Raw genomic sequence first — 25,842 nt, forward strand, 5'->3', positions numbered from 1 at the left:
GCTCAGTGTGAACCTGCTTTCATCTGTGAAGAGCACAGGGCGCCAGTGGCGAATTTGCCAATCTTGGTGTTCTCTGGCAAATGCCAAACGTCCTGCACGGTGTTGAGCTGTAAGCACAACCCCCACCTGTGGACGTCGGGCCCTCATACCACCCTCATGGAGTCTGTTTCTGACCGTTTGAGCAGACACATGCACATTTGTGGCCTGCTGGAGGTCGTTTTGCAGGGCTCTGGCAGTGCTCCTCCTGCTCCTCCTTGCACAAAGGCGGAGGTAGCGGTCCTGCTGCTGGGTTGTTGCCCTCCTACGGCCTCCTCCACTTCTCCTGATGTACTGGCCTGTCTCCTGGTAGCGTCTCCATGCTCTGGACACTACACTGACAGACACAGCAAACCTTCTTGCCACAGCTCGCATTAATGTACCATCCTGGATGAGCTGCACTACCTGAGCCACTTGTGTGGGTTGTAGACTCCGTCTCATGCTACCACTAGGGTGAAAGCACCGCCAGCATTCAAAGGTCACCAAAACATCAGCCAGGAAGCATAGGAACTGAGAAGTGGTCTGTGGTCACCACCTACAGAACCACTCCTTTATTGGGGTGTCTTGCTAATTGCCTATAATTTCCACCTGTTGTCTATTCCATTTGCACAGCAGCATGTGACATTTATTGTCAATCAGTGTTGCTTCCTAAGTGGACAGTTTGATTTCACTGAAGTGTGATTGACTTGGAGTTACATTGTGTTGTTTAAGTGTTCCCTTTATTTTTTTGAGCAGTGTATATAGCTAATTCGCAGTAATCCCAAAGAGAAGACACGTGATGATTTGCGTTTGAAGAAAGGCGCTCACCATGGTGCTGAACACGATGCACGTCCTCCACTTCAACGCACACGGCTGACATGGTTTCATAAATACTATAGTACACGTCCGTGTCCGCTTCCAGTAGGAGCGCTTTGCTTTCAATTTTTATTCGACTCTGCGGAAATGATCCCCCTAGGTGGCTATAGTTCTTGCCAGGAGCATCAGTATCAAACCTGCAAATGCAAGGAATTTAGACAAGGAGGGGGCGGTGAGTGTAGAGAAGAGCGACAGCAAAGGAGAGAGCGGGGAAGGGAGATAAAGTTATTGCGGCGACGTGTCTAAAAGCTCTGCTTATTAAAAAAAATAAAGCTTCTCAACTCGTGCCTTGACAAAAGGATTCTATAGGAACAAATAAAGAAGATGGATATCATTATGGAGAATATCCCTGAAATTGAATGTGTTGACCAGGGCGAGGGGCTTCACTCAGACAGTGCCTATGGGTCATCTGCGGTGGACACGGATACAGAGGACTGCCTGACTCCCCTCGAGATCACTTTACACTATAACGAGGACCTAATGCACAAGGTGATTAGGCTATTTTTTCATAACTTCACTTAACTTAGGCTAACTTAAAATCACCAAAGCGGCTGAACTCACATAAGACGTGCTAAATTGGCCAATTCTACTGGGGTAGCCTTACTCTATATACAGAATCTACCTTTTAAATTGTACTCTTTTATAAATATATATTTTAATATTTAAGTGTGTCTCTGTAATAGTATAAAAGTAAACTTTTCTGTCTGCGTGAACAATGCCTTCATTATGTGACATGGGAGGTCCTACAAGCGTCAGCATTCAACTTGAGTGGATATTTCAGTTGTATGTGTAATGTAGAGGTAATAATATCAAAGTTGGACTATGTAGGTAAGCAATTTGGAATGGTTGCGCATTGCAGGGACATCTCAGTGTGGGTTGACTGCTTGTGGAGAACCCATTCCCTTTGCCAGCTTCCATGACTTCATTCATCTCTCTCACCTGAATCAGCACCTGTCAGGTTTCAGGGGGCCCTGGACAGCCAGGCTGACAGCTGGACCGACAGCTTTTTTTTGTCCAATGGGACAAAAAAAGATAGAACTTTGTCCTCCAGGTTACATCATGAAAATGTAACCTGACTATCACTTTCTATAGTGGAATGCATGGTTGAACTGCTCCCCCTTTGTTTTTGTGAGCCACAGCAACACACATACACCAGCAAGTGCCTACTCATAGGATGTATACTTTGTCATTATTGACTGCATTTTTATTTGTACTTCATGTGAGGACACTTGGAAATTAAAGGGATATGTATCATGGTTGGGGTCAATTCTATTTAAATTCCAGTCAATTCAGGAAGCACACATAAATACAAATTCCAATTCTCTTCAATGCTTTTCAATGAGAAAAATGTGGTATTAGAATTGGAATTTGGGTTACTTTCTGAATTGACTGGAATTAAAATGAAATTGACCCCAACCCTGATATGTATGCTTCCTGTACATTCTCTGTTTCTTCCTATGTGTAATCGCATAGCCTTGATAGAACATCTTCCTGTTAAAGACCAAGGCTTCTTTTTAGGACATTAGCACTGATGTCAAAGTTAAGTTATTCTAGAGAATTTGCATCTTTCATGACTTTTTTTTTACCTCGGAAATATGTGGGTGTGTGGAGGAAGTAGATGGGCGGAAATGTCATGAAAGAAATATGAGACTTGGGGCATGTTATTCCTTTACAGTTGGAGACCAAATTCCACATTTTTACGGCAAGTATTTAAATTCATAGAAAGTATATATTATTTATCAATAGGCATCGAGTGTTATGCTAATAATTTGATCATTCTATAACAACTCCATTCCCCAAAGCAGCTTGATAAATCCAGCCCTAACGCCAACTGACTGAGAACACTCCAGTGTAGGAACAGATAGTGCTTATGTTGAATGTTTCCATTTACCCTCTGTGTTACTTTCACAAACAATGCAGCGTAATGACTCAGTGGGGGTATGAGGACATCCCCAGAGGTAGATTCTCATTAACTGAAGGAAAACAACAAGCTTTTGCTATATTAGAAAGAGAGAGATGTGCAGGGAGATGGGTGTTTCCTCTAGGTTGACAGAATCACATAGCCTTATAGTTTGACTTTGACTTAGTTAATTGTGAGACATCTGTGGGGGTTATTAGTCTGGGTACCAGTCTGTTTAGATATCATTCCACTCCTTGCCACTCCTGTCAGTTAATTAAAGGTTAAATAAAAAAATAAAGTTTTGCCACAGAGACTGGCCTGTCACCAATCTCTACCTTCAATATGCAGCTGGAATTACGGCTGAGTTGCTCATTGGTTGTTGAAAGAAACGGAGTACACGGACAGGGTTAGGGGGTCATGCCTGATTAACTAAAACAACTCAGGGGGGAGTTGGTACTCTCTTACTACGAGAGCTTGTGTGTTGCTATGGTAAAATAATCTCTCCCCTGGCCCCTGTGGTAGGCTACACCCCCACTTCCTCTCCATTTTCCCCAAACTCTCCCCACCCCCTGTTGCCCCCCCACATACAGACATTAAAGTTGGATGAGGATGACAAGAAATAGTAATGTAGTTGGTTGACAGTGGCTTCTGGTTGCTCAGGCCTTCACACAGGGTACACCCACTGTGTGTGTTTCTGCTCCATGCGTCATCAGACGAAGCCGCAAGTCTGCGTCAGACTGTTGTTGGTGTTGTGACCGTGTATCCATGAATGCTATCCTGTCCTAAGCATCCACCCCCACAATTAACCCTTAATAAAATATAAATAAAACAGGCAAATACAAAGAAATGTTATGGCACGTTATTCCAAAGCTTTCTATAAGTGAATGTTAAAGTCGCTTCAAAAGGTCAGTGTCTATTGGTTGATTTGAGATTTTAAATTGATCTGAGATTTTCAATCCCAGATTTGAAAAGGTCAACACTAATGTCAGCACTTATATCTAGTCCAGTCCCCAGACAGTATTCTGTAGGAAGAGAAAGAGTTCATCTGGGTGAAGACTAGAAATAATGTATTTTAGCTAAATCTACCATATCTGGTGAGACAGTAATGAAGTAATGAACATTTTCTTTCTGAGGCCTAAAAAATGAGAAAGTTGAGAAAGGGATGTGAGTGATTAGAGTGTTGGGGAGCTGAGTGGGCTGTGAGGCTCTATGAGCCAGCAGATAAGAGGCAGTGGGGCCGCCTGCTGGGAGGTGATAAATGTCAACAAAAGAGGCGAAGAGCGTCTGCTGACTGCTGCCACGGAGCCCCAGGCTAGCCACACAACGCCAGCCACCAACCTGATAACCATGGCAACAGGGCCTTATTGATGCCCACGTGCAATGCTCCCCTCTCAAATCAACAGCAGATCCCCGTTGGGATGACGCATGACCCACAGCAATAGGAAATCATTCCTATTGTATAAGAGGACCCTTGACTAAGTGTTGACACTCTCTCTCTCTCTCTCTCTCTCTCTCTCTCTCTCTCTCTCTCTCTCTCTCTCTCTCAATTAAATGAAATTAAATTTGCTTTATTGGCATGACGTAACAATGTACATATTGCCAAAGCTTATTTTGGATATTTACAATATAAAAATAAAAATGAGAATCAAAATTGTCAACGGTACAACAGTAACAACAATAACCAAGTCTCAAAATAACTATACATTCAACAATAACAGTAAGCATACAGTAGAGTACATGTGCAGGTTGATTGGTCTGTCAGACACTGTCCCTCAACTTATGGCAGTCAGCAATGCAGTGCGTTGCCAACCCACAGCTCTCTGCGTCCTCCCCCAACAGGACGGGTAGCCTACTCTCATCAGAGAGGTCTTTGAAACCTTGAATAAGGGTTTCAAAATTGGGGAAATGACACTCTCTAATTGTTTTATATTTTTTGACATTTTGTCAGGAAATGCAGCTCCGTCTCAGGTTCTGCTGTTGTGCAGTGGTTGCACAGCCTTTCCTCTACAGGGAGCCAGGTTTTCCTGTGTCTACCCTTCTCAATGGCAAGGCTGTGCTCACTGAGCCTGTACTTTGTCAAGGTTTTTCTAAGGTTTTGATCAGTAACCATGGTCAAATATTTAGTCACAGTGTACTGTCGATTTAGGGCCAGATAGCACTGCATTTTGCTTTGTGTTTGTGCTTGTGTTTCCCAATAAGCAATATAGTTTTGTTTTGACTGTGTTGTAATTTGTTTTATCCTGATTGATTGGATGTTCTGGTCCTGAGACTTCAGTGTGTTAGTAGAACCGGTTTGTGAACTCAGCCCCAGGACCAGCTGGATGAGGGGACTCTTTTCTTTGCTCAGCTCTTGGCATTGCAGGGCTTGGTGATGATATGAGAGGGGGTCACTGTATTTTAGATGTTTCCAAAACTTAATTGCTCTTTTTTGAGTTTTTATTATTAGTGAATATTGGTCTAATTCTGCCCTGCATGCATTGTTGGTAGTTTTCCTCTGGACATGTAGGATCATCTTACAGAACTCTGCATGCAGGGTTTCAATGGGGTGTTTGTCCCATTTGATGAAATCTTGTTTTGCAAGTGGACCCCACACCTCGCTGCCATAAAGTGCAATTGGTTCAATGATATATTCAATTAGTTTTAGCCAAATTTTAATAGGTATTTCAATTTGAATGAGCTTTTTAATGGCGTAGAATTCCCTACGTGCTTTCTCTCTCAGTTCATTCACTGCCTCATTAAGGTGTCCAGTTGAGCTTGTTTTTAAACCTAAGTAATTGTAGTGTGTGCAGTACTCTATATATTTTGTACCAATTGAGAACTTTGGTTTTATTTCCCTGAGATCTGGATCTTCTCTGGAAAATCATTATTTTAGTCTTTTTGGGGTTTACTACCAGGGCCCAGGTCTGGCAGTACTGATAGCAGGTCCAGGCGCTGCTGTAGGCCATCTGCTCTGGGGGACAGCAGGCATAGGTCATCTGCGAATAGTAGGCATTTAACTTCTGAATTGTGGAGACTAACACAAGAGGCTGAGGATTTTTCTAGAATAGTGGCCAATTCGTTGATCTAAATATTGAAGAGTGCAGGGCTCAGATTGCAACTCTGACGAAGGCCCCGCCCCTGGTTCAAGAATTCTGTTCTTTTCTTGCCAATTTTAATGCTGCACGTATTGCCAGTATACATTGATTTAATTATGTCATACGTTTTACCCCCTACACCACATTCAATAACTTTGTAGAACTGTATGCCAAATAGAATCAAATGCTTTTTGGAAGTCGATAAAGCAAGCGTATATTTTTGTTTTATTTTGGTGGACATGTTAATCTATCAGGGTGTGTCGGGTGTAAATATGATCAGTTGTTCGATGTTTTGGTATAAATCCAATTTGGCTTCTCTCTGTCTCTGTCTCTGTCTCTGTCTCTGTCTCTGTGTGTGTGTGCAGAGGTGCCTGGAGAAGTGGGTATACTCTAATTTTGCCAAACATTTCCTAAACAGCCCGGCCGGCAAAGGAAAGGCACACAGTGTGAAAAATTCCATGAGAAACAGTGACATACACTCTGACTGACATAAAATGATCAATCCCATATTGGTCTTTCACAGTCAGGTACCCAATCTGTACTGTGCAAGTAGGCTAATAGTAGGCCTACCATTGAAAGATAAATGAGGATGTCAACCGGGTAAGACATTTAGATTTGTTTGTGTAGATACCCTTTAATTCAAGTGTGCAGGCACCTAGCACTGTTGTTTGGTTAGTGGTGTTTCTGTAGCACATATAGCACAAGATGGAGATTGCAAAACAAATGGCAATAATTGATGCAAATAATCATGATATCATTCTGATATCACTTTATATTACGAGGCACATTTTACCTTGCTTCAAAGTAGCCTATATAGCCAAAATCCCACCATAGAAATCTAGAGGTAATCATTTTCTAAAGTCTTCCTCTTATGCATACATATTGGTTTTCTTTCTGCTTTCTTTCATTGTCTAGCAGCCAAAGGTATTATCCTAGTCATATTAGCAACCCATGATAGTTGTTACATCTTTAGATCTCCCCTCTTTCTAAATATAGGCCTACCGCCATGTGCACATTGCTGCACCTAAAATGTAAAGAAATAATAGTTTATCAACATTTTAAGCAAAACATTCAGATCTGTTCCATCAGACTTATTTATTGATACAGCATATACCTCCACTACACTACTTTGATATGCATCGTGGGGATTAAGAAGGGAGTGTACACAAGGCACACTAAAAAATAAGTGGGTATACACCGTATACCTGCGTATACTCTCCACTACACCACTGTGTGTGTGTGTGTGTGTGTGTGTGTGTGTGTGTGTGTGTGTGTGTGTGTGTGTGTGTGTGTGTGTGTGTGTGTGTGTGTGTGTGTGTGTGTGTGTGTAGCCTGCTGATTTGTGTTTGTCTGTGCTGTGTGTCATTGTGCAAGAGGTTTTTCAGTTGAGTGGGCAAGGAGAGATCTCTTAATGCTCCCTTTGGGGCACAGAGAGCATCGTCTTGAATCCAAGTAGCCATGGCTGACATGATGCTCAGGCTGCAGCTGCCTTATATCCCTGGTACATTCAGACTCATCCACTGCCATTTCTCTCCTCCCACCAGGTATATACCCAACTGACCTTCATAGCATCACATTATATTACACACATTATATGGCATCAGGCAAGGGCATGTTCCGCACTGTAAGCAACAGATGCACATATACAGTAGGGTACGCTACACCCACTCATTGTACAGGCCTATAGATGAGCAGTGTGCTGTGCTGTTCTGTACTGTACACTCTTAGAAAAAAAGGTGCTATCTATAAAGTAAAATTGTTTTTTGGCTGTCCCCATAGGATAACCATTTGAAGAACCCTTTTTGGTTCCAGGTAGAACCCTTTTGGGGTCCATGTAGGACCCTTTCCATGGAGGGTTCTACATGGAACCCAAAATGGTTCTTCGTGGAACCAAAAAGGGTTCTCCCTGGAACCAAAAGGGTTATGCTATGGGGGCAGCCGAAGAACCCTTTTTTTATAAGAGTGCACTATGCTGTTCTGTGTAGTGCTGTGCTGTTCTATGTAGTGCTGTGCTGTGTAGTGCTGTGGTGTGTAATGCTGTGTAGTGCTGTGCTGTGTAGTGGTGTGATGTGGCTAACCTGCTCTCTGTTCTTCCTGCTATCCACAGACCATCATGGTGGGAGACAGCGGTGTGGGGAAGACCTCTCTGCTGGTCCAGTATGACCAAGGCAAGTTCATACCCGGCTCCTTCTCTGCCACTGTGGGCATCGGCTTCACGGTGAGTCTCTGCGTTATTGTCTGCCATGAGACATAGGGGACAAGTGACCATGAAGGACCAGATCACTTTGTTACTGGGATTGATGGGTCAACAAGTGTCTTCCCTTCCAGGGTCCCTGAATGCTGTTGTCTGAGGTGCCAATCATAATGATCTTTAGCACACAGTTGGGTGTTGCTAGAAAGCGGGTGTATGATTACAGTTAATGTTGCACCAGTTGGTCTGTTCCCTGATGGATAGCTGTGTTTCACAGATGTATCACTCACTGTTGTGAATGTGAACTAGAGTGATTGATTGTCTGCATAGACAGTCTACATTATCACTGTGGTGATGTATGGTGGGCTTCCATTCACAGAGAAAATGAATGAAAGAAAGAAAGAAGAAAGAAAGAAAGAAAGAAAGAAAGAAAGAACGGGACTGTAAAATATATAAAGCTCAGGGTGATGCTATTTTCAGAAATAGACCTGACTGTTTTGTGATGTGACAGACAGTGATGACGAAGGCTTTGTTTGTCTGAAGGCATATAAGCCACACAAAAGCAATGCAGAAAACGGACACACAAAGCTGCTTACCTTGGAGATACGAAAAATGCTTTGTCATACAGTAAAAGGTTGTGACGAAAATGCAGTGTGTATAAAAAGGTTTGGTGGCACTTGCAGAAACGTTTGTTGTACTAGGTGGATAGAAGATTAACCAAGGTTCTCCAGTCTTTCTGTCTGACTGTTTGTCTGTCTGTCTGAGCTCACAACTGCCTGTAATGTGAATTGATGGAGAGAGAGAGATACACCCACAGACATCTCTTTTTCTCGTCTCTCTCTTTTGAACACTGGGGGGAGACAAACTCTTAGTCCAAGATTTAGCTGGTATCCATCCACATGATCATACATGGCTTGGCAATTAGGAGAACATTTTTGACATTATGTCATGTCAATTAAGTGAAAGAAAATGAGATTCTCATATGAACACTGTCTGTTTATAGTGTATTTCCTCAAGGCTACATATATCCTATGAAAATTAGACATTGGTGAGGAAAGACCACCTACCTGACATGTTGTGGATTAAATTGTAGGAATTTGTAGGGAATTCTGAAATCACTGGAATAGCATTAATTTAGGATTGAAACTGAAAAGTGTATTTTTCATTGGCAACACGTTGACAGCCGTTTAAATTGTTTTTATTTTATTTTATTTCGTTCGCTGAACTCCTCCTCTTTCATGATCAACGAGTTCAGTACCACCTGTGACTAATAACTCGTGCCATCACTGCCTGTTGCGGCCGTGGCTCGGTTGAAGACCTAGTTGTTTTCATTTATGAAAATGACAAAACACTGCCTAATTTCATAGGCCTAAATAGCATTATCTTCATTGGACAAATGACAATAGCAACGTCGTTTCATCTGCCAACGCGTAAAGAATGATGCGGATCGGTTCTAACGTTCTGCATAACTGAGAAATGTTTCCGCATATTGATCATTTTTTCTCCGCGAATGTAGCCACGTTCTCAAGAGAATCCCCCTTTAAGTTTTAACCACGACTCTATGATTGCCATTAGTTGATTCAGCGTCAAGAAATTGTTCTTAGAAAGCGCTGGGTGGTTTTGGACAACGCTAAGTGACTGCCGATGGACTCATTGCTCGTGTTAACTGGTTTTGAGTCACTGGCATCTCGGGAGGAACATCGCGCGGCGCGCTGACAGATCTCGGTGATACTGTGGTGATAGTCATTGCGATGTCCACAAAGAAGGCATCGTTGAAGGATAAAGAGACTAAAAACGGAACATCAAAATATGTGTTGGAGAGATGCGCCTCGGTTTGCGAGTATTTTGATATTGCCTTCAAGGTCTGTATTAGGCTATTCTTATTATTGGGATATATATTATTAGGCTATGTTTATTATGTGCTTATAACAGTATTATGCTTATGATCATGTTATGGCGCTGCCTGCTGGTATTAATATTGACTAGCCTAATTGAGAAGCTTCACTGGTGGTACAGGTGTCCATCTCAAATGAAGGAAAATCTATTAAAATACAGTAGCCTGCCTACTCTGCACACCAGTACACTCTAATAAAAAAGGGTTGCAAAGAATAACCCATTTGGTTCCAGGTGAAAACCTTTTTTTGTTCCAGGTAGAACCATTTTGGGTTCCATGTAGAACCCTCTGTGGAAAAGGTTCTAAACTCAGCAAAAAAAGAAACGTCCTCTCACTGTCAATTGCATTTATTTTCAGCAAACTTAACATGTGTAAGTATTTGTATGAACATAACAAGATTCAACAACTGAGACATAAACTGAACAAGTTACACAGACCTGTGACTAACATAAATTAAATTAGGTGTCCCTGAACAAAGTGGGGGTCAAAAGTAACAGTCAGTATCTGGTGTGGCCACCAGCTGCATTAAGTACTGCAGTGCATGTCCTCCTCATGGACTGAGCCAGATTTGCCAGTTGTTACTGTGAGATGTTACCCCACTCTTCCACCAAAGCACCTGGAAGTTCCCGGACATTTCTGGGGGGAATTGCCCTAGCCCTCACCCTCCGATCCAACAGGTTCCAGATGTGCTCAATGGGATTGAGATCCGGGCTCTTCGCTGGCCATGGCAGAACACTGACATTCCTGTCTTGCAGGAAATCACGCACAGAACAAGCAGTATGGCTGGTGGTATTGTCATGCTGGGGGGTCATGTCAGGATGAGCCTGCAGGAGGGGTACCACATGAGGGAGGAGGATGTCTTCCCTGAAACACACATCATTGAGATTGCCTGCAATGAAAACAAGCTCAGTCTGAAGATGCTGTGACACACCGCCCCAGACCATGATGGACCCTCCACCTCCAAATCGATCCTGCTCCAGAGTACAGGCCTTGGTGTAACGCTCATTCCTTCGACGTTAAACGTGAATCCGGCCATCACCCCTGGTGAGACAAAACCGCAACTCGTCAGTGAAGAGCATTTTTTGCCAGTCCTGTCTGGTCCAGCGATGGTGGGTTTGTGCCCATAGGAGACGTTGTTGCCAGTGATATCTGGTGAGGACCTGATTTACAACAGGCCTACAAGCCCTCAGTCCAGCCTCTCTAAGCCTATTGGGGACAGTCTGTGCACTGATGGAGGGATTGTGCATTCCTGGTGTAACTCGGGCAGTTGTTGTTGCCATCCTGTACTTGTCCAGCAGGTGTGATGTTCGGATCTACCGATCCTGTGCAGGTGTTGTTACATGTGGTCTGCCACTGCGAGGACAATCAGCTGTCCAACCTGTCTCCCTGTAGTGCTGTCTTAGGCGTCTCACAGTACGGACATTGCAATTTATTGCCTCATCTGCAGTCCTCATGCCTCCTTGTAGCATGCCTAAGGCACGTTCACGCAGATGAGCAGGGACCCTGAGCATCTTTCTTTTGGTGTTTTTCAGAGTCAGTAGAAAGGCCTCTTTAGTGTCCTACGTTTTCATAACTGTGACCTTAATTGCTCGCCGTCTGTAAGCTGTTAGTGTCTTAACGACCGTTCCACAGGTGCATGTTCATTAATTGTTTATGGTTCATTGGACAAGCATGGGAAACAGTGTTTAAACCCTTTACAACGAAGATCTGTGAAGTTATTTGGATTTTTACTAATTATTTTTGAAAGACAGGGTCCTGAAAAAGGGACATTTATTTTTTTGCTGAGTGTACATGGAACCCAAAACGGGTCTACTTGGAACCAACGGGGTTTTACCTGGAACCAACATGGGTTCATCATAGGGTTCTCCAATCGGGACAGCCAAATAACCCTTTTAGGTTCTAGATAGCACCTTTTTTTCTAAGAGGATGGCCCTTGCTTTTGTGAAGTTTACCCTTAATGCAGCACAATATACCACATGGAATAAGAACAGCTGTTATCATTGTGGCAAGCTTCTATTCTGTTTACATTGCTCTTAATTACCACACCACTATCAATTATGTGCCTTACCAAACACCAGTGCACACCAATTTCACCCCTCCCTTATGGATAATATCAGTGGTGGAAAAAGTACTCAACAGTCATACTTGAGTAAAAGTAAAGATACCTTAATAGAAAATGACTCAAGTAGAATTGAAAGTCACCCAGTGCAATACTTCTTAAGTAAAAGTCTAAAAGTATTTGGTTTTAAATATACTTAAGTACATTTGAGCAATTCCATTTACTTTTGATTCTTAAGTATCAAAAGTATAAACCAGAGGACACAATTAAATGTTGTTATTTTTTAATGATGGATAGCCAGGGGCAAACCAACACTCAGACATCATTTACAAACGAAGCGTTTGTGTTTAGTGAGTCCTACAGATCAGAGGCAGTAGGGATGACCAGGGATGTTCTCTTGATAAGTGTGTGAATTGGACCATTTACTTGTCAAAATGTAACAAGTACTTTTGGGTGTCGGAAAATGTATGGAGTAGAAAGTACATTATTATCTTTAGGAATGTAGTGAAGTAAAAATGGGCAAAAGTATAAATAGTAAAGTACAGATGCCCCCAAAAACTACTTAAGTAGTACTTTACACCACTGGATAATGTATCCAATGTGACACAGGTTTATTTGATATGAATCACAGTATTCAGTCCTCCCATTCTTAGTGATATCTAAATATTGGCTCAAGGAAGAATGTAGCACTTGGTAATACAGGTTAACTGCATACCACGTAATAGTACATTTCTCTACAAATTTAGGGGGAAAAGTCCATGTTATTGTATTTAAAATTTAATTACAGTAAAGGTGCATATTGTTACATTGTACTTTTAATCATGAGCGTTTGGGGATTGATCAGAATCAGGAGTGGTTAATGGACTAGACCAAGCAGAAGTACAACAGGTCATTCACATAGTCAAGTAGTTTCACATCAGTCCCATGATGGTTTGTGCAAATATGATCTCTCATACATATCCACTCAGCTGTTTTACTGCAGAACATTACTCATGTTGAAATATGAATGATCAAATTAATAAGGGTAAGACCCACACACATCAACCACATCATTTAGTCTACAACCTTATAAAGATGAAATCGACGGATGGATAAAATATCCAAACTAAATCAGGCGCCCAATAAATTACCAGGAAGTTCAGATGATGCTAAAACAACAAGAACATTTTGCAATAGGATCATGAGTCAGTGCTTTGACACTTAACAACACTAGTTGTGAAAGTGAAATTCTAGTTTTATCATTTTCACTTCTCATGGATGCACAGCATGATGAAATAATCAACAGATGACTTTCAGAAAGTCATTTGCATATGAACCAGTTGAACTCTACGATTCATCTCTTAACACCAAACATTGTTCAGTGAAAGCTTGTTTGGTAATAACTCCATTCTTCTGGTCATGTGAGGGTTGGTGTCAGTGTGTTGGGCCCAGGTATGACCCCTAACCCCTCTCTCTGACGCCTCTCTAGGTGATGCTACTGGGAGACTCTGCGGTGGGGAAGACATGTGTGCTGGTGCGCTTTAAAGACGGGGCCTTTTTGGGAGGCAACTTCATAGCCACCGTGGGAATAGACTTTAGGGTGAGAGAGATGTCAGTAGACTCAGAGTGGGGTCAACTCAGGGTTGGAAGGTTCTTTGTGTCTATACATTCATAATGTATACATTATGTCTGCTGTTTCTATCTGTTCTTTCTCATTTCTAAATGGTCTATTTACAAGATAAACGCTAGAATGTTGAAGAATCCATACATAAAATATTTTCCCATCCTATTTCAGTTAAATCTGAAAATCCAATAACCACTTTAAAGTGTTGTCTTGCAGTGACGATGGCTCAAAATGTACAAACCCTTTCACAAATCAGTCAAGTCCATAGAGCACTTCTGCTACTGTGCTGCATATGGCTCCAGAATGATTGTTTCCAGCCTGGAGGAAATGTACGTTACGTTACCCCCACAAATGATGCTCTGCCCTGGCTGGGGTCAAATAAACAAGCAGCTCTCATGTGGAGGACAGATTGGTGGGGGACAGATTTCCATAGCTACCAACCAGCTGCTGGAGAGACAGAGAGAAAAAGATGGAAAAAGATAGAGAATATGGACAGAAAGAAAGACTCTTGCACCAGTGGATTTGGTCCCGCTCCCCCTCTAAAGAAAACACTCTATCTAATGGCTGGTAAAAAGGCGGTTTTGGAGGAAATGATGTTGCATTAAGGCAGAGTACTGTATTACCACTCTGTGTTGATGGTGTAGACATTAGGACTGCCTGGGATGGGAGTACAACATGGATAGGGATGTGTGGAGCGTTTATGTAGACAAATGGAGATTATTTTCTCCATGCTTGTGCAACAGGTAATAACTATTCATGAGATTCATAAATAAGTGCATTATAACAATGAGTTGTGTGCAGTGACCACCACGGCTACTTGCATTGCATCTGTATGGAACAGAAGATTATAAGGCGAGATGATTTTGAGACTGATACAGGATCAGTCAATATGTTCCTTGCTGAGCCTCCAGCTATACCAGTCAATACCCTGTGTGGATGGGAAGACTGCTGTGACTAGCTCTAACGTGGCAGGGCTATTTTGGCCCTGCTTCCTTGTAGCAGTTGCTCAGCATGCAGGCTTGTCAACGCGAAGCCGTGTGTGGCCAATCTGCGTAATAATTGGAGGGAAAAATGGAAACCCATGGCAACTAATGCAGGGGTTGGACCATGTCTGTTCTGCCAAGGTGGAAGTCTCAATGGGTGGTGACTCCCATTAAGAGGGGCGATTTTAGAAGATTGGACTCACTTCAGAGAGAGTGTGTGTCTGTCACAGTGTGCTCACAGGAAAGGCAGGGGCTGACTGTACCCGGGGACTGATAGTGGAGTAATGAGGTTAGCTTAGAGGAAGTGATATGTACCAGTTGAATAGTTCACTTCCTTCATTTCAACATTGTTGCTTGTGTCATGTTTTCACTTAGTGACTTTCCTCCTGTTTTCCCCTGAAATACAAACAGGAAGTTTAAAAGGCCAGGTTGAGGTTAACTGGTTCAGTTACCTGCATAATAATGACACCTACACAGCAGACTGACCTTACAACAAGCTGTTATTGGTTGACCTCTACAATGTGTGCCATTGGATTTGTTCGTGGGTGGGTGTATGTAAATATGTATTTGGGACTTAGATTTGAAGGGTCACATCATTTCACATGACTTGGGCATCTTATTCCTCCTCAATCTTCCATATTCCTTCTATATTTCCTTGAAGAGCACCTTTCACAAGATATGTTTTTCACTAATCCATATCCGTAGCTAATATTCTTTTTTTCACTCATGACTGTTTTAGAATCCTGCCCAAACAGGAAATCACATGGCGTCCCTGACAGCCACAGGAAATTAGCGGGGGAGTGGGTTGTTATTTTGCCAGTCTTCGTTCTCACTATTGTGCAATTAAGTCTAATTCCAGGACCTCTGTAGTGTGGGTGTAGCAATTGGCTTTCTTTGCCGGCCTCTGAAGCTCCTCTTAGTTTTCATGTTGTCTGTATGAGTCTATATAGCAGTGGCGATTTTAGCATGGAAATCTTGGTGGGGCCCCCCAAAAAAAAGTGGGATGCATGCCATCAAAGCCACAACACTAAACAATACACGAATTGCACTATAACAGTGACAAACGGTGCCCACAAACTGTTAGGGCCTACATAAAGCTGTCCCAACACCTTACCACCGCTAAACCTGGCTTTCAGCGGAGCCTTGTCTGGCAGTGAAACAGTTCATTCAGCCTCATTTACTGCCTTTTAAAAAACATAGCTGACATGGCAGACTTGCTTAAAACAAATGTGGTTTCTACTGACAAATTAGATGTATAAACTATGGCATAAGGGGACAACAAGCGGATAAGAGGCAATCCGTAATTTCGATTAAGACATTAATGAACGAGCCACGACAGGCGTAGTCAATATAACTATTTGTTCAGCACTTTTGAAATGTATAGCGACAGAATTCAGAACATGGGCCGTTCTTACAGTGTACTCCCTGTACAAATCAGAACCTGTCACGACTTCTACCGAAGGTAGCTCCTCTCCCTGTTCGGGCGGCGGTCGGCGTCGCCGGTCTACTAGCCATCACCGATCCCGTTTTGTCTTTGGTCTTTTTCACACCTGGTTTCATTTGCGTTCATTTCTGTGTGTATAATTGTAACCTGTTGCCTGCCTCAGTTTGTGTGGGATTAGTTGTTTATTGTGAGGTGCTCGGTAAGGTATTACCGTTACTTGTTTTCACGGGTTCTGAAGTATATGAGTGTCGGAACTTTGTTTGTTCCTCCGTGCGCTTTGTACGGGTTTTCTGTTGTCGAGGGCGTTGTACCTTTTGATTGTGCCATTCCTGTGTTGGTGGACTTTCTTATTAAAACACGCCTCTCAGACATCCCTGCTCTCCTGCGCCTGACTCCTACACCTCTCACCTAGACGCACGTTGTCACAGAACCGTAGGATTAAAAAAAGGGGACATATAAACAGACAATGAAAGCTTTTACAATATTCAATGATTACAGTTCTCCAAAACAGGTTATAGGCCATATGTGCACCACCAAGTTAGAACAGTAGGTGAAATTAAGAGGTGAAGTAGACCAAATTATGAGGGTGAGGCACATTGAACGCCGTTTGGGTGAAAGCTGTACAAAACAGTAGTCAAACAAGCACTGAGCCAAATAAAGCACTGAGCTAGGCTGAAACGACCAACATTTTATGGCTGCCTGTTTATTTGCAGCTTTATTAACTCAATGATATATATATTTTTTTTACATTGTTTGCAAACTGCTATGTGACACATATTAATGCCAAAATAACATGTAAAACAGGCAAGCCCACCCAAAAACAAATATATATATTTATTTATTTTATTTTTTGAAAAAAGGTTGGGGCTCACAGGCCCACCTGCCCTGAATGACGGGTCGCCACTGCTATACAGCATGCTGTGCCATTTTCGGTCTGTTTGTTTGTTCTTTAGAATATTCTTGCTTTCTGAAGCTTCTTAATATTTAAATACCTGTGATTGTTTTGTATGAGTCTCTCTATTATGCAAAAAGACCCCCATAGACAGTCCTGTGGTTAACTGTTTCCTCTCCTCAGAATAAAGTTGTGACGGTGGACAACGCGAAGGTCAAACTCCAGGTGAGAGAGCAGGGACCTCTACACCCAACATTGATGCCACTATTCCTGTGATCCTATCCCTTCCAGTCTAATTCATTAAACCACAGTCAGTATCATAATATTACACAGTGGGCAGTGGTGTATGTGGTCAACACGCAAGTGTCCCTATGTAACCACAGCGTATCTATTGCAAATATCTTATCATATCCTGTTCTATTGACAATTCTGGCTAAGAGGTGCCAAACATTTAAATGCCTTTGGTGGGTTTTGTCTGAGCAGCACACCACACTGCATCCCATTGCTGGCTTGCCTCTGAAGCTAAGCAGGGTAAAGCAGGGTTGGTCCTGGTTGGTACCTGGATGGGAGACCAGATGCTGCTGGAAGTGGTGTTGGAGGGCCAGTAGGAGGCACTCTTTCCTATGGTCTAAAATAATATATCCAATTGCCCCAGGGTAGTGATTGGGGACATTGCCCTGTGTAGGGTGCCGTCTTTCGGATGGGATGTTGAACAGGTGTCCTGACTCTGTGGTCACTAAAGATCACATGCCACTTATCGTAAGATTAGGGATATTAACCTCGGTATCCTGGTTAAATTCTCAATCTGTCTGTCATACCATCATGGCTACCTAATCATCCCCAGCTTCCAATTGGCTCATTCATCCCCCTCCTCTTCCCTGTAACTATTCCCCTGGTCATTTCTGTAAATGAGAATGTGTTCTCAATCAACTTACCTGGTAAAAAATAAATAAGCCACGTGACTATTCTAATGTATTACACTGTAAAATATATTGATCATTAATGTCACGCATTTCCCATTATGACGTGCATGCCATTGCATGCTCATTGGTTGCTGCTGATTGGGATATTGTCCCGTTTTCCAGGTTTATTACATTGTTATAATTCATTTTTCACCTCTTTCTCACAGATCTGGGATACTGCAGGACAGGAGAGATTCCGCAGTGTCACGCACGCCTACTACAGAGACGCACAAGGTAATCTCTGCTATATTGAAACACTTCCTGGTTGTGTGTGTGGTAGAATGCTAAGAACACAAGGCTGTGTGAGACTCTCTGCCTTTCTCTTCTCAGCCCTCCTCCTGCTCTATGACATCACCAGCAAGTCATCCTTTGACAACATCAGGGTGAGAAACATATCATGTCACTCTTCACTCCTCCTTATCTCCTCACGTCTTCTCATAAGCCCCCTTTTAGAGGAAGAACCCGGAATTCATTTTACATGCCAAGTAATATATGGCCTCCACATTACATTACTGAAGTGACCTCCACAATGACATTTCATGATATTTCCAAGAATCCATTGTTTTTGTTTTTGAAGGTTTGGGGATAAGGGGAAGTGCAGCGCAGAATGGAGAATAGTAACCAAAGCAGCAGAGCAGAGAAATTGATTCTGTTTTTGTAGAGAGGGTCTCCTTTAGCACTGGCATTTTTACTGACTAATCTCCTTTTTAATCTCTCCCCCCCCTCCCATATAGGCCTGGCTGACTGAAATTCACGAGTATGCTCAGAAGGATGTGGTCATCATGTTGCTTGGCAACAAGGTGTGAGCTATACATCCTTTTGGTTTTTGTAGAGTGTATCAAGAGATGTCGTCATACCAAAAGCAACAATAAGAACACAACACACACAGAAACATATTTGTCTCTGCTATTGACTTTGTAGCCTAATTACACACACCCACACACACAGTGTCTCAGCCTCAGAGTTTATATTGAAGCTGAATTTTTTATTTTTTTATTTCACCTTTTATTTAACCAGGTAGGCAAGTTGAGAACAAGTTGTCATTTACAATTGCAACCTGGCCAAGGTAAAGCAAAGCAGGTTGACACGTGAATACATGTGTTGTGATGATTTCAAATAGAACTGGTGGCATCTCCAGTTCAGCAGCACCCATAGATTATGTGCCCCCTCTGGTGGTGCTACTACAGAGACACTGGGTCATTGCTGTCACGTTCCACCAGACATACTTTATTCCCAGAGCTGGGGAGAGCAGCAGGACAGGGCACATTTCTCTCTCTGAGCAATGTTTGGCCTGTGGTCAGACACTCAGAGGCAGCCTGGAGAATGCCCTGGGAACTGCTGTGGCTTGTGTGGGCTGATGTAGTGGTGCCTCTGGATCTAATGGACTAGTTGTGTCCATGACTCTCCTCTGCTCTGTCCAAACAGACGGACATGGCCGGAGAGAGAGTCATCAAGCGTGAGGAGGGAGAGAAGCTGGCCAAGGTAAGAGACAAGGCCCACTTAAGGGTTTGCTCCACTCTCCTACCGCAAAACACCAAGTAGCCTCTTCAAAAGCAACTGTACAGCACTGTGAAATGAAAACAAGCTTGAAATGTTGATTTATATACTGTACTTGTGAACTGATGTTCCCTCAAGTGTTGGAGAGCTGTATCACTCTGAGTGTTTGGTAGTGAGTTCATTCATATGAAGATGAATGTGGTGTACTTGAGTAGTGCCATTAAAAGCACTGGATGCTTCTCAGGAATATGGAGTCCCTTTCATGGAGACCAGTGCCAAGACTGGAGTCAACGTAGAGCTGGCCTTCCTGGCTGTAGCAAAGTAAGTCACGACTCATGTTATTTCTAAATGAAAGTTGCACTGTATGTGAAAGGGCAAAGACATATTGCCCAATTATGTTCCTCATCTCTCCTTCTCTTTTCCCTTATGTTTTCAATTTCTCTGCTCTGCACTGCTCCATCCCACACACTCTCCTTCCTCTTTCTCTCTCGTTCTCTCGCTCTCGTTCTCTCTCTCGTTCTCTCTCTCGCTCTCGCTCTGCCAGGGAGTTGAAGCACAGAGCTGCCCAGCAGCCCAACGAGCCCAAGTTCCAGATCCACGACTACATTGCGTCTGAGAAGCAGAAGTCTGGCTGCTGTGGTGGCTACATGTAGCTGAACCTCTCACCAACTGTTACACCACACCAGGCCACAGTGAGAGAGGAGCGAGAGAGATACAAACATCTACTGAGGGAGATAAAGAGAGAGAGACATAGAGCAGTAGAGAGACAGTCCCCCTAAAATAGCATCATCCGATAGCGAGTAGTCAAAAAGAGCAGAGCAACCACATTGTGAAAAAGAGAGCACCTGGTCTGCTCACCACCTACTTGGAAAGCCTATGGCAACTAGACAACCCTCATTCTGCCCCTATTAGGAGAAAAACCATGTCAGTATTTTCAGTTGGATAGAAATCCTTTAACAGTGTATTTAAAAAGTGAATTTATCTTTGAAACATGCTCAGATCATTTAGTTAATGTGTATCACATGCTGCAGCCTGTCAGCCTGTCAGCCGTACTCATTATTGCCATAAGGAAGGATTGGAAATCCAAATGGAATTTCTTGCCCCAATATTGCCATATTTACAAAGAAATGAAGAAATGATCTGATCACTTTATGTAAAGATGTTAGCTGGAATGAAATACAGATTTTTTGGGGCTCATGGCTTCATATGTTTCACCACATTCTATTCAGGACTAAATGCCATTATACATGTTGTATGAGGAGTACGAGGAGTACCCTCTACTACTGCGGTGTCATACACAGCCTGTCCCAGATGCGGCCTCTACCGGCTAAAAATATGTCTAATGACAGTCATTTTGTAATTATACTCCAAATTAAAAGTATTTTCTGAAATGTTGTGGTGAAATGTTAATTGAGGTGGTGGTCAGAAGTTCCAGCATGAGTTTTGATTTGCTTTTAAATGTGCCATCCACCATGTGCCATCCACCAATGAGAGAGCTCCCTCAGACACTGTAATGGATGTTATTGTTGTGTCTCTACTGTACATGGGTTGTTCATGGGTTGCATTGTGTAAAATGTTCCTTTGTATTTGGTTCATTATGAATGTTTGCTTATTGAATTTGCTTGATGTCACAATTATTGTCACTCTCTATGGAGGTGTCACAGTGATCACAAAGTGCCATGGAAAAGTGCTTTGTTATCGTACAGTATATAAAAACTATTTTTTGTAATGAAGATGGTGTTTTTTTTTATTGCAGTGTGTGTTTGTATATCTGTTCTTTGAGTCTCTGGTGAGGAGGAAATAGGTCTGGGTTTCCCAACTGGCGGCCACTGGTGGTTTTATTTTATTCTGAGCAACAAAAATAATACATACAGTACCAGTCAAATGTTTGGACACAACTACTCAAGGGGTTTTCTATATTTTTACTATTTTCTACATTGTAGAATAATAGTGAAGACATCAAAACTTGAAATAACACATGGAATCATGTAGAAACCAAAATGTTCTTAAACAAATTGAAATATATTTTATTCAAAGTTGCCACCGTTTGCCTTGATGACAGCTTTACACACTCTTGGCATTCTCTCAACCAGCTTCACCTGGAAGGCTTCTCCAAAAGTGTTGAAGGAGTTCCCACATATGCTGAGCACTTATTGGCTGCTTTTTCTTCACTCTGATTCCAACGCACACCAAACCATCTCAATTGGGTTGAGGTTGGGAGATTGTGGAGGCCAGGTCATCTGATGCAGCACTCCATCATTCTCCTTCCTGGTCAAATAGCCCTTGCACAGCCGGGAGGTGTGTTGGGTCATTGTTCTGTTGAAAAATCTATGATTTTCCCACTAAGCGCAAACCAGATGGGATGGCGTATTGCTGCAGAACGCTGCGGTGGCCATGTTGGTTAAGTGTGCCTTGAATTCAAAGTAAATCACTGACAGTGTCACCAGCAAAGCACCCCCACATCATCACACCTCCATGCTTCACGGTGGGAACCACACATGTGGAGATCATCTGTTCACCTAATCTGCGTTTCACAAAGATACAGCGGTTGGAAACAAAAATCTCAAAGGACAGATTTCCACCAGTCAAATGTCCATTGCTTGTGTTTCTTGGCCCAATCAAGTCTCTTATTATTGGTGTCCTTTAGTAGTGGTTTCTTTGCTGCAATTCGACCATGAAGGCCTGATTCACGTAGTCTCCTCTGAACCGTTTATGTTGAGATGTGTCTGTTACTTGAACCCTGTGAAGCATTTATTTGGGCTGCAATTTCTGAGGCTGGTAAATCTAATGAACATATACTCTGCAGCAGAGGTAACTCTGAGTCTTCCTTTCGTGTGGCGGTCCTCATGAGAGCCAGTTTCCTTACAGCGCTTGATGGGTTTAGCGACTGCACTTGAAGAAACTTTCAAAGTTCTTGGAATTTTCCGCATTGACTGAGCTTCATGTCTTAAAATAATAATGCACTGTCATTTCTCCATGCTTATTTGAGTTGTTTTTGCCATAATATAACCTTGGTCTTTTACCAAATAGGGCTATCTTCTGTATACTACTCCTACCTTGTCACAACACAACTGATTGGCTCAAACGCATTAAGAAGGAAAGGAATTCAACAAATTAACTTTTAACAAGGCACACCTGTTAATTGAAATGCTTTCCAAGAGACTACCTCATGAAGGTGGTTGAGATTCTTCCGTTGGCATTGAGGAGTACACCACATCAGTCACTGGATTTATCAATAAGTGCATCGATGACGTCGTCCCCACAGTGACCGTACGTACATTCCCCAACCAGAAGTAATTTATTACAGGCAACATCCACACTGAACTAAAGGATAGAGCTGCCACTTTCAAGGAGTAGGACTCTAACCCAGACACTTATAATAAACCCTGCTATGCCCTCCAAAGAACTATCAAACAGGCAAGGTGTCAATACAGGACTAAGATTGAATCATACTACACCGGCTCCGATGCTCGTCGGATGTGGTAGGGCTTGCAAATTATTACAGACTACAAAGGGAAGCACAGCCGCGAGCTGCACAGTGACACGAGCCTACCAGATGAGCTAAATTATTTATATGCTCGCTTCAAGGCTAGCAACACTGAAGCATGCATGAGAGCATCAGCTGTTCTGGACAACTGTGTGATCACGCTCTCCGTAGCTAATGTGAGTAAGACCTTTAAACCGCTCAACATTCACAAGGCCGCAGGGCCAAACGGATTACCAGAACGTGTACTCCGAGCATGTGCTGACCAACTGGCAAGTGTCTTCACTGATATTTTCAACCTCTACCTGTCTGAGTCTGTAATACCAACATGTTTCAAGCAGACCACCATAGTGCCTGTGCCCAAAAACACTAAGGTAACCTGCCTAAATGACTACCTTTGGCTTTGAAAGGCTGGTCATGGCTTACATCAACACCATTATCCCAGAAACCCTAGACCCACTCCAATTTATATACCGCCCCAAAGGATCCACAGATGACGCAATCTCTATTGCACTCCTCTCATCCCTTTCCCACCTGGACAAAAGGAACACCTATATGAGAATGCTATTCATTGACTACAGCTCAGCGTTCAACACCATAGTGCCCTCAAAGCTCATCACTAAGCTAAGGACCCTGGGACCAAACACCTCCCTCTGCAACTGGATCCTGGACTTCCTGACGGGCTGACCCCAGGTGGTAAGGGTAGGTAACAACACATCTGTCACTTTGATCCTCAACACAGAGGCCCCTCAGGTGTGCATGCTCAGTCCCCTCCTGTACTCCCTGTTCATCCTTGACTGCATGGCCAGGCACGACTCCAACACCATCATTAAGTTTGCAGACGACACAACAGTGATAGGCATGATCATTGACAATGATGAGACAGCCTATAGGAAGGAGGTCAGAGACCTGGACGTGTGGTGCCAGGACAACAACCTCTCCCTCAACGTGATCAAGACAAAGGAGATGATTGTGGACTAAAGGAAAAGGAGGACCAAGCATGCTCCCATTCTCATCGAATTTGTTCTTAACTGACTTGCCTAATAAAATAAACGTAGCCTTGCTACTGTTATTTTACTGCTGCTCTTTAATTTTTGTACTTATATATTTTTTACTTAACACTTGTTTTTCATAAAACTGCATTGTTGGTTAAGGGCTTGTAAGTAAGCATTTCACAAACTTTTGACTGGTACTGTATGTTTGTCCGCCATGAGAAGTCTTTTTCACTATATTTCTTGGGTGGAATTTCCATTGTTGGACATAAAAGACTAAAAATACCAGGAAACCAGCTTCAAGTGATTTTAATATAAGAAATATGTACCTAAGTATTATCACGCATAATAGAGACACATGATCGTATACAAATGAAAGTAAGGTTTGAAAGTATTATGTTTTAGTCAAACATGTGTATGTTTGGGCTTTTTGCAGTCTACAAATGATTTGTAATCATGTGCCAGCCCCCAAACAACCGCTCCAGAGAAAATCTACCAGCGTCTGAATCTAGTTGATGATCCCTGCTGTAGGTGGATGGGATGTGATGTACTTAAGTTGCCTCCCGCCAGGTGACAGCATTGCTTTTCAAATAATAATAGGGCGTTACGCTATTTACCACTGCTGGCTCAGTTTTACTTGTTAAAGAGCCACTGAACACGCTGATTTTTCTGTAGAAAAACAAGATTTCAGTCTTGGGGTGTTTCCTGACCGATTCCGCGTTTGGTTAATGATGTTTGTCCGCCGTCAGAAACCGATTTCACTTCCTCAAAATCCCCATAATAAATCTAATATTACTCAAGAAATCTGAAATTATTTTTGACGTTTTTACCTAGGATGTTTTAGTTGCGTGATTTTACATCTAACTGAAGTGTGTGGTACAGTATTTCTCAAGTAAAGAAATGCAACACACGTTGTCGTATGTAAACAAAGTCGGAGCTGCTGGGCAGGTCTGTCTCACTGTCTATGCTATTGAATAGAGAGCAATCACTGCAGCTGTTCACCCCATGTTAGTAGGCAAATGAAACTCGTCAAATCAAAACCCAACCTTCATTACCAGTTGTGACGCACGGATGTTCCACACTCAGTTTTAGACAAGACTGACTTTATGACCAAAATGATCCTATTTACACTTTGTAGTCAATTTTGACACACTGTTTCTGACTCATATCAATGCCACATAGGCCGTTTTCAAAGGGATTCGTTGATTTTTAAAGGCAGTGGCTCCTTAATATCATCACTCGTTATTTGTTTCACACAAATAGCTCCAAACATACACAAAGTCACAAAGGGACTGGATAGTGTTATGAAATACAACCTACTGAATCATTAAAAAAAGCCAGTAATACATCCACTTATTGAGACAGACAGAACATGTTCATTTCAAACCACCACATATAGAGATGAATGTGAGATTCTGGGAATCCTCACAGCCTTGTAATATGAAAAGGGTTATTTACCGATACTGAACAAAAGAGGTTCAGTTTGAGCTGAGTTGCAGGGCTATATCAACCTGGATGGTGGAGTCTGTAGTGGAGATGGTGGTGCCAGGCAGAACACCCATTACTCATTGTACCTGGCTCAGCATTGTACCTGGAATCTATCTCTCCCTCCCCATCCAGTCTATCAATTCCATAGACCATAAACCTCCATCGAACTTGTCCTCCTCCACACAGTTGTAAAGCTGTACCAACGATTAAATCAAACACAAACAAGAAACATTAATTCCTCAGAAACATCACATAGCACCTGACCATCAGCCTTTCTGTATACATAGTTTGAGATGATAGGCTTATGAGTGAATCATCAATACATTATAGTGAGTCATCAATATATTATATTAAGGACATTACCATGCATTGATAAGTGTACCTGGCAAATGTCCCAGTATAGAGAAGTAACAACTCTGCTGTGGTTTTGGTTCAGTGAGGTCCTTGCCGTTTTAGTGATGATGTAATATAGCATTTCTCAAGGAGGG

The 25,842-nt window shown here is 42.5% G+C and overlaps 1 protein-coding gene across 2 annotated transcripts; it reads left to right on the forward strand.

Annotated features, from left to right (window-relative positions):
• The first annotated feature begins 980 nt into the window (after window positions 1-980).
• LOC110486574 (ras-related protein Rab-37) lies at window positions 981-21,125 on the forward strand. 2 transcript variants are annotated; one of them, XM_021558285.2, is made up of 9 exons: window positions 981-1,380; window positions 7,973-8,083; window positions 17,115-17,156; window positions 18,061-18,127; window positions 18,224-18,276; window positions 18,628-18,693; window positions 19,319-19,375; window positions 19,635-19,711; window positions 19,935-21,125. In XM_021558285.2, the coding sequence occupies exons 1-9, from the start codon at window positions 1,216-1,218 to the stop codon at window positions 20,041-20,043; spliced, it is 747 nt and encodes a 248-aa protein (XP_021413960.2). In that variant the 5' UTR covers window positions 981-1,215; the 3' UTR covers window positions 20,044-21,125. The 2 variants fall into 2 exon arrangements, with proteins under 2 accessions (XP_021413960.2, XP_021413961.2); XM_021558286.2 differs by lacking the exons at window positions 981-1,380; window positions 7,973-8,083 and adding exons at window positions 9,309-9,918; window positions 13,478-13,588.
• The last annotated feature ends 4,717 nt before the right edge of the window (window positions 21,126-25,842 follow it).

Source organism: Oncorhynchus mykiss, chromosome 13, assembly GCF_013265735.2.
Source record: "Oncorhynchus mykiss isolate Arlee chromosome 13, USDA_OmykA_1.1, whole genome shotgun sequence".
Classification (NCBI taxonomy): Eukaryota; Metazoa; Chordata; class Actinopteri; order Salmoniformes; family Salmonidae; genus Oncorhynchus; species Oncorhynchus mykiss.